This window comes from Chaetodon auriga, chromosome 5 (assembly GCF_051107435.1).
Source record: "Chaetodon auriga isolate fChaAug3 chromosome 5, fChaAug3.hap1, whole genome shotgun sequence".
NCBI classification, from domain to species: Eukaryota; Metazoa; Chordata; class Actinopteri; order Chaetodontiformes; family Chaetodontidae; genus Chaetodon; species Chaetodon auriga.
The window spans coordinates 18,388,327-18,398,045 of NC_135078.1; the positions used below are offsets into that span (position 1 = coordinate 18,388,327).

The 9,719-nt window shown below is 42.1% G+C and overlaps 1 protein-coding gene across 1 annotated transcript; it reads left to right on the top strand.

Moving 5' to 3' along the window:
- Positions 1-318: 318 nt before the first annotated feature.
- On the top strand, positions 319-8,268 carry mier3b (mesoderm induction early response 1, family member 3 b). The gene is made up of 13 exons (XM_076731135.1): positions 319-328; positions 1,176-1,200; positions 1,453-1,598; positions 2,180-2,302; positions 2,464-2,587; positions 3,543-3,616; positions 3,734-3,806; positions 3,932-4,080; positions 4,281-4,362; positions 5,267-5,361; positions 7,105-7,232; positions 7,354-7,508; positions 7,662-8,268. The coding sequence occupies exons 1-13, from the start codon at positions 320-322 to the stop codon at positions 8,135-8,137; spliced, it is 1,659 nt and encodes a 552-aa protein (XP_076587250.1). The 5' UTR covers position 319; the 3' UTR covers positions 8,138-8,268.
- The last annotated feature ends 1,451 nt before the right edge of the window (positions 8,269-9,719 follow it).

Genomic DNA, 9,719 nt, shown 5'->3' on the forward strand with positions numbered 1-9,719 from the left:
AAAAAAAAAAGGAAATCAGCTGGGATGTTTCGACACCATTCTAGGAATGTTCTGGTAAAATGTCATTATGTGCGGTATTTACATGCTCAATGCCGTGTTATTGATGGATGTTGGATTTGCATTGGTGATTTTGGTTCTAGATTTGTGTTTGTTATATTTTCATATCGTAGATTTAGCGTGTATAAATTATTACCGTTAGTCTAATCAGTGGTTGGTTTGAACGGCGTCACGACTACAACGGTCACCTGGATCTCTGATTGGTCCAGAGCGGTGATCCGGGTACTGCGCTAGAACGAGCCCATTAGCTAAAGGTACCAATATGGCGGAGGTAAGAGGGAAAACAGGGGAGAAGCAATCGATCTTAAATCGATATTTTTAAATTTTGTGTGTGGTATTTTTCATTTGTATGCTATCGATTGAAGAAACAATGTTTTTTTCCTTCTGTATAGCGTGTTTCGTGTCATAATTGTCATTTTAAATCCTCTAAAATATGCTTGAATGTCTGGACTGATCCTTCACTACAAGGCCGCTGCGCCTTCGCTCTCTCAGCTGCTTTGGTGTAGCGGCTGTGTAAATTGATACGTAAATTTAACGTTAGCCTGCTGGATAAAGGAAATAACAGATTATGTCGTGTTTGTTATGAATGGAAATGTATCTTTTGTATGTATTCTAAATTAGCGGCACCTATACGGTAAAGATCATCCAGCTCTGTCGATTGCAGTACCGCGCAAACGAAATTAGTGTTTACATTTTTCGATGCATAACGTTAACATCAGGCTTTGGGGTTAGCTTGCTGGTTAGCTAACTGTTACAAGAGCCGACACTGCGTAAGTCGTGCTGTTTCCCTCAATATATTCCTGTATTTTACTTCGGTCGTCCCCTACGAAAGGAATCATTTTAATTCCAGGGTTTTGAAAGTGCTTTTGGCTCCCAGTTGTCCACAGTGTAAAGCGTTGAGCCGCGGCTAACGTTGTATTAGCCACCTATCTCAGGTGAGGTTAGCGGTAAATGCAGCTCTTCTACCTAACTATGTTCAGTGGTCATGAGACAGACCACAAAGGCTTTTTTTTCTTACTCCGCTTGACTGAATGTTTTAGGTTAAATCGCTAGCATAATAGTTGAACCCATGTGTCCGGCATTGTACTTATTTATGCTCTGGTTTTCTTCTTTTGCAGGCTTCCCTAGGGGGTTCAAGTCCAGGTAAGAATACCTTTTGCCATAGACTTAAGTTTTAGTATCAACAGTTTCTGATGTACTGATTTAAAATGTAACTATACTTTAATCAAACAATTTTGCATCACAGAAATATGAAGATAATGATGAAAAGGATTGAAATTGACTAAATGAAGTTTTTTTTTTTTTTTGTCTAATTCTAACATAGTAACTGTGTGTATTTCATTTTCAGAGAAGACTGGCACATGTCTGATTCTTCTTCTCCTTTCTCTCACTCAGGTGGCTCTTTATCATCAGAAGACCATGACTTTGACCCAACGGCAGAAATGTTAGTTCATGAGTATGATGACGAGAGGACTCTGGAGGAGGAAGAGTCTTTGGAGGGAGGGAGGAATTTCAGTTCTGAGATTGCGGATCTGGAAAAGGTAAACTAATTAATGCACAGAATGCCTTAAAATGGGATTTACATGTGTAAACTTCTAGTCTGATCTGCATCTAAAAGATTTGTATGTATGGTAAATGCAGAAATCAGAGGGCAGTGTCTGCTAAAGCAGTAGGGCTGCAAATATTGACACTGTGTTGTCAGTGGAAAAAATGCTTAGCTTGTAACACCAGGATGGCTTCACCTTATCATCTTAAAGGCCACATGCTGGTGTGACCTTTATGACGATAAGAGGAAGCCCTCTGATTTATAGCTGGAGATGCTACAATTAATTAAGGTCAGCTAAGTTTAAGTACTTACGTTCTCTTAATGTCGTTCATAAATCGTCTCTTGCTGTGACAGACAGTTAGTGTGTCATTACTAGGTTCAGTCACTGGTTTTAGCCGCGTTTTCATTTTGACAAAGAATTGGCTGTTTTGCAGATACAGGTCTACAGTTAAGTGGTAGGCACAAGATTTTCCAGTCTGAATGTTTTATTGTAACTTGGATCATACATAGAAAATGTATAATAGCCTCATTTAATTCTTGATATGCTAAGTTTCCTCTCCTCTTTTTTTCTGCCAGGAGGGAAACATGCCTTTGGAGGAACTATTGGCCATCTATCGCTATGAGGCCTCAGCAGGCTCAAGTATAGACAGCTCCTCTGGAGACCTGACTGATGAGCTGCCTGACATGACTTTGGACAAGGTAAATAATTACTGTTAGCTGGTGGTGTTATGTAGTCAGTAAATACATTTGGGGAAAATAATATGATGTAAATGTATCCATCCTCAGTCTGGAATGCAGTTGTTCTGTTGATCACCCTTTGTCTGCCCCAGTATACAATGAATATTATTCTGTCCCCCCAGGAGGAAATAGCGAAAGACCTGCTGTCTGGGGACTATGAGGAGGAGACCCAGTCCTCAGCTGATGATCTGACCCCCTCTGTCACCTCCCATGAGGCTACTGATTTCTTCCCAAGAACACTTCGATGTAAGTGACAGGTTACATGTACTAAAAAGTGCTTTTTGTCTGTAGCTTTGCAGGATTAAAGCTTGTCATGTAATGCAACAAAATGTCATGCACTGATTTAAACAAACAAAAAAAGCTGGGTGGATAATAATTTCTTTCATTACTGATTAATCTGCTGATTATTCTCTCTGTTAACCCATTAATGGTTTGGTCTGTCAGAATATAGTTTCCCCTCACAATTCAGAAGCTCTAACTACTGAATGTTTGCCATTTTTACCTGAAAAGTTACTTACAATTAATTCTGAAATTATAGTTGCAGTTTTTCTGTCAATTTACTGACTGTTTCAGCTCTAAAGTCATTAATACAAATAATAAAATGTAAAAAAAAACTGTATAGGTACCCACTTTTCTAAACTTAAAACAAAAACATGTCAACCGCTCTCATTTTGAACATTCCCAAACATTTGCATTAGGTTAAACATATTTGCCAGTAAATGTTTTATTTGTTTTTTATTTATTGATAGATTGATGACATTTTTGATTAAATCATTTGTCTATAAAATATCAATCAGTACACTAAATGCACATGAAAACTTCCCAGGACCCCGTACAATGTTTAACATGCTTTATTTTGTCTTACCTGCAGTCTAAAACCCATATAACAAATTAATAATGATACATAAAATTAAGAGAGCCAGCAAATTGAGGAGCCGTAACCACAGAATATTTGCCTTTTTGCTTAATGACATTTGTCATTGTACAATATGGACAGGTCTTGAACCGGTTCTGTGTGCATGCTTAGAGAGATTACAGAGATTTAGTTGAAGTATTAAGTATTGTGGAGGAGATTCAATTAGCTGTTCTAGTCCCAAGACACCAGCTTTGGTAGGTTAAACATTCGTCCTTCACACCCAGGAGGTGCCACTGGAATTCAGTGCATGTCAAGGTATTTATTTGTTGTTTTTTTCTTCATCAGCCAATGCTATCTCCGATGGCGATAAGGAGTCAGAGTGTGATGAAGATGGTCCGAGCCCAGAGGACTCCAGAAAGGTAAATGACGCATTCCATTTTGAAACACGTTGAGAGAGAGATGAAGAAAGTTGAAAAAGTTGAATCAACACTGGTTTGCTGTACATGCTCTATACCAACCTTTGATTTTTATCGTAGGAGATAATGGTGGGAACACAGTACCAAGCAGAGGTTCCTTCTTGCCTCTGTCACTACAAAGATGGGGAGAAAGGTGAATGCTGCTTTTTTTCTCTCAGCCTGAATGCCTGACGTCTTCTATAATGTGATGTCGTACGTATAAGAAAGACGAGATCACATACACATGGTGACTAATCTTCCTGTAATGTACTTCTACAGTTTATGAAGATGAAGACGAGTTATTATGGAGCCCAGGTACACTGCCAGAAAACAAGGTTAGGAGTTTCCTGTCTGAAGTGTTGTCGCGGACAACAGATGAAAAGACAGGATGTGACAAACCAGGGATGCATGTTCGAGACAATGAACAGGTCAGTCATGTCTTTTATGTATCAGTCCTTTCATGTTGTAACACAATGATGAACGTAGTGTTAGAAATGACGTCATTTTTCATTGACTTTTAATCACCGTGTCCGACAGCAATCGTGTTTTGAATTCTTCAGATAATTTTTTTTTTTTTTTTGACGGTATGTGTGATTCATTTGGCCTGTTTCCCACTCTTTCCACGTAGGCTTTGCGTGAGCTCGTCAAGTGCAACTACAACACCCGTGAAGCACTAGAGAGATACTGCATCCGTGTTAAGTCCTCAAAAGGTAAGCAGAGGAAACCTTTTGTGCTCCCAACCTTGTCAAAAAAAATGGGTGAAATTAATGTTTGTTTTTCCAGAATCAATAGTTTCCTTCTGTCAGAGCATGAATGTCCACAGCAAACATTATGCCCATCCAGTTATTAGTATTCAAGACTTGTTAGTTGCACATGAGCGGGCAGTTGGAGGAAGTCAGATACGCTTTTTGGTTGAAGCATAAAGCGTCTTTATTACACATTCTGAATTAAAAACCATCTTATTTAAAGGGGGTGCTTACACGTGACTCCTATATAATACCACCCTCATTTAATAATGCAGTGTGACATGTACTAATGTTTTCATGTTAGATTACATCTATTCTTACTTGGATCACATTAATATGCATTTATTGGTCTGTGGCAAAGTGAATGCAAGCTGAATTCTACAATCAGAACTGGTGGAGTTTTTACATCAATAAGAATATCCCACCCACTGGAAGCCAATATAGTCCCTCTGTTAACAGTCCCACAGTAACATGTGATAGTCTGAACACGTCTGTCACTCATTCTTTCACACATTTCACTTTGATGTGGGAAAGAGTTCCTCTGTCTCACCTCACATGACAACCATATTCTGCTCAGCGCTTGACTTTTTGCCACCTAGCGTATCGGTGAATCATCTATACATTGTGGTGTACAGATGTGCCAATGTATGTCCATCCATTTGACCCAGGGAGGAGCAAAAATGTACACATTCCAACAAAAAACAAAGCATCCAACACCACAAACTATAAAAAAACGGTTGCCTCAAAATTCATGTGGAAATGTGTAATTCTAGCTTTCACAAAGATTCATTCCTGTGTGTTGGTTTCTGGTGGGTCTACCTGTTCGTTCACAGATGTGTATATAAATGTGTTTCTGGTTTTATTTCAGAAAAAACACCTCCTTGGTCAGAAGAGGAGTGCAAGAACTTTGAACACGCACTACAGATGTATGACAAGAACTTTCACCTCATACAGAAACATAAAGTGAGTCTCATTTCACCATTTGATGCGATTCCCCCATCGACACAAGCATGAAAAGGTACACATGTCAGTGTTTCCCACCAATTAAAGAGACTGTGGCGGCCCTCCACAGTCTCGTTTGGGCCCGCCACAGTCTCGTCCCCACCCCGCCCCCCCACCCCCCCGCTTTCCACCCTCCTCCCCACCTAAAAAATAATAATAATAATAACCAGATCCGTCAGTCAGCCGATTACACAGCTGTAGCCTACTCTACTCTATAGCCCGCGAGCGAGAGCGCGCGCGTGAACACACACGCACGCGCCAACAGGTCGCGTTCATAGACGGTCCTACTGTCTGCTGCATTTGGCGCGATCCGGCGACACCGCATCCATACAGTCGGTGATCCATACATGACAGCAGGCCGGGACGGCATTTCAAGATTGTGTGAGTGCTTGGTTTACGCTTCTGCGTCGCGGCGACGGCGTACCTACGGCGTACACCCTACGCCGTTACTGAGCATTCATAGTTCTGCGTCGAGGGAACGCGTTGCTCCGCAATTCACCTCCAAGCCGCTAGGGGGGTGTTGCTGTGTCTTTGTATGGTTTCGCGGGGCTCTTGCTGCCGCGAAGAGGAGTTGTAGAGGTGGTCGTACTTGCGTACCTCCTTGATAATTCTTTCTTCGGCTTGGTCCAGTTTTTCTTGTAGCTCTCACCACAGAAACTTTGAAAATGGCGGTGTTGTTGTGCTGCGACCATAGGGCTGCGACTGAACCGAAAATTACGTTCTGAACGGACCAATCACAGTCCTCGACGTTCACGTCAGGATTTTTTGGAGGTGCGCGTCAGGCTACGGCGTAGGGTCCGCGTAGGGGTCTGCGTCGACGGCGTAGGTACGGCGTTGACGCGACGCAGAAGCGTAAACTACTAATAATAGAAGTGGCAGGTATCAAGTTCGATAACGGAGCAGTGTCGGCCATGTTGCTGATCTCATTGCACCAGTCAACTTCTAAACAGAGTCTAACTTTCCGCTATCCCTGGTGCTGATTTCCCGGTAGCTAGCTACTTGTCCGCTATTTCTCCCTCTCCCGCTCCCGCTATTTCTTTCTCTCATCCCTCTGTCGTTTGTGCTCTCTCTCTACCCGTTTATAAAAATTAACATGAAATTAATTATTTAATATCTCTCGTCGGCGAGAAAGAAAAAGAAAAGAGGGATCCGACAGCACTGAGTGACTCTGCCACAGCCATCGGTGAAGAGGGGTGAGGTTATGGCTTAAAAGTTGTAGCGGAGCCGGCGGGGGGGCAGAGGGTGCGGCTGCCCCGGGCCCACGGTTATGAGGGGGCCCATCGCAAGGCTGATGCCGAAAAAACAAAAAGGGAAAGTCGGTCTCTTACTGCTGTATTTGTAAAGATATAAGTGTAAAAAAAAAAAACAAAAAAAAAAAACGGGGAGAAAACAGTCTGAATCAGAGCGTTTCTGAAGATTAAGAGGACATGCCACCTCTCTTGCACTCTCTCTCTCTCTCTCTCTCTCTCGTATGTTCTTAAGGATGATACCAACCTGTTATGTTCATATACAGCAATTTATATTACATTCAGTGGTCTCAAAATGCCCTAAAGAGATACATCAGGCTTGAAAACGTACACACACACCCAACCCCGAGGGTCAGAGACCCTCCCACCACAGTCTCCTAAAATCCTGTGGGAAACACTGCATGTAAAGCTGTGAATTTGTCTCACCCCCTGTCATGGCTCTTCCACCTCCCCTCAGGTAACAACACGAACTGTCGCAGAATGTGTGGCGTTTTACTACATGTGGAAAAAGTCCGAGCGCTTTGACATCTTTGTGCAGCAGAATCGGTTTGGGAAGAAAAAGTACAGCAGCTATCCTGGTGTGACGTAAGTAGAGAAGAAGGTTCAGTACACGTGTTAGCATTATGTTTAATACAGTGGGCTCTGAACAGGAAATGCCCTTTATTTGGATGAAACGTTAAGATGAAAGGTGTTTCTTTGTGTCCAGTGACCTGATGGACAGGCTGGTGGATGAAGCGGAGGGACTGGCGGTGGACAGTTCCTCCTCTGTGTGCTCAGGAGCAGGTGGAGGAGGAAGGCTGGAGACCACCACAGACCAGCAGCTCAGCCTGCTGAACTCCATCACTGCCAGCGACCTCACAGGTCAGTAATGCGAGTTAGTTCTGCAGTTATGGATAAAAACTAAGATGATTATAAATGATTTTACTCATTTGTTGATGCCGTGTCAGCCAGCGTGTCTTTTGTCTCGTTGCTTTCAGTCATTCAGTGTTAATTGATTGTCCTGTCTTGTTGCAGCTTTGAGTAACAGTGTAGCCACAGTGTGCAGCCCTGCGGAGGTTAGTTGCCTGGACTCCTACAGCTTTCCCCCACTGGACAGTCTCCATCGTGGGTCCCTTAACCACGACGAATCCCTTGGATTCCCTTCGAATGGCGCAGACCCCGACTGCCTCAACATGCTGGACGCCGGCTTCTACCACTCTGACCTGGGCCAGCTAGGAGGAGTATGCGTCAACAAGGACTGCGAGCGGCCCTCCAAGAGACTCAAGATGGCCCTGCCTGACTCCTTTATCAATGACGTGTCTGTGGGTAACCTCGGAGTGGACTTTGAAGCGCGACGGACAGCAGCGCACCACCACAGAATCACCGGCGCCAAAATGGCAGTGTCTGTCACAGACTTTGGGAGCTTGGCTGGCAGCGGTGAGCCCAACGGGTTTCTGGGAGCACATGCACGGCACCACACACAGCACACTGCGGCACTTCAGTCAGAGTGATCTTCCTCGTTTTCTTCCCTTGATCTTCCCTTTTGAAAGCCCTTATCCCGCTTGTACATAAGACTGACCTCACTGGAGAATCTGATTTGTTTAAATTCTATTATATATATATATATATATATCTATATATATGTATATGAATATACTTTTTTGTTTTCATTTTTTGTGTAATATGACATCAGTGATGTCTATCATATAGAACTAAAATCTTGATTTCTCTCAAGAGTTTATATAGCCATTTATTTTATTTTTGTTTTGCGGTCTTGAGATGTGTAACGTCCATGTACAGTGGGGCCCAGAGGCTGCAGTAGGAGAGTTGTGTATCTTCCTCCCTCACATCTACACACAACATCTTCAGAGCTACACTATGTTATCCTGCCATTCTTTCCAGCTGCCAAAACAAAATGGCTTAGTTTTCTGCCTCTAGTGTTAGTATTTAGTTGCTTGTCTTCGTTGTTTGAAGTGGTACTTAATATTATTATTTTTTAAAGTAGTGTTTGGTTTACAGGTACTTTTCAGTAACCAGGCTGGTGCAGATGGGTTTTATTTGCCCCCAAATAAACCTGGCTAGACATTGTATGAAGAGCAACACTAGCGTGGAGATTAGCGTGGAGATGGGGAAGCGTCGCGGCTTCAGCTGCGACGGCCTTCCGCTTTGGTTTTCTTTTCTCCTTTTCTCCTGTGGAAGCTTGTCTGTAGTTTTTCTGCTCGTTTACTTTTAAACTGTTCAGAGTTGCCAAACTGGAACATGCGAATGTTTGCAACACTTCTTTTTATTTTTAATCCCATGTAGGCAAACCCAAATTGTAGTCCTGGATTCATAGTTACTCAAATACATTTTTTAAACACGTGACATAACGGAAGTCACTTTGTTTTACACTTGGATATTGGACTTATTATTTTAGAAATCCTGCTTTCTTGGAGGGTATCAGTCAGACAAGAAAACCATAACCGCAATATTGCAATGCAAAGATACTGGTTGGGTTAATAGTCCTTTAAACAGACCTCTTCAGGCACCGTAATGTATTTATTGCATATACTTTTACCTTTGTGACATTTTGTTTAATCCTTTGAAATAATGCTTTCATTCATGCTACTATTAGGCAAGCTAAGCTATATGTCCTTTAGTTGTAGTAAAAAAAAAAAATTCAAAAAAAGAACATGCTCTTAAATTAAGTAACGCCATTTTCAGACCACTTAGCAAGCTTGGGCAAACCTGCTAGCAGTATTAGCTTTTTTATTTAAAGCCACCCTGTTTTTGTATTTAACCTCTGCCTAACCTGTACTGTTAGAGAATGCCTTGTATAATCTGGTTGACGATTTCTTGGAGTCTAGTAGCAGAAATGGAGCTGTTTTCTCTTGACTGAAGTCCATAATTGTGAATTGTAAAGTGTTTAGCGGGTCATCGTCAGTTGATTGGATGCAGTAGTAGTGTTTACTTAATTTATCTATGCATTGTGCTATGAATAATTAGTTTGTTTCAGGGGTACACCATGTTCGTCATGTCCATAGGTCTTGTAATTCACCATGATGTGTGTACAGACAGGATTCATGCCTCTAAACCATCGTTAAGTTTGATCAA

Coding starts and splice junctions, on each gene's coding strand:
- mier3b (XM_076731135.1), top strand. Junction 2,303..2,463: donor CTGACATGACTTTGGACAAG/GTAAATAATTAC, acceptor CTGTCCCCCCAG/GAGGAAATAGCGAAAGACCT. Junction 7,509..7,661: donor CACTGCCAGCGACCTCACAG/GTCAGTAATGCG, acceptor GTCTTGTTGCAG/CTTTGAGTAACAGTGTAGCC.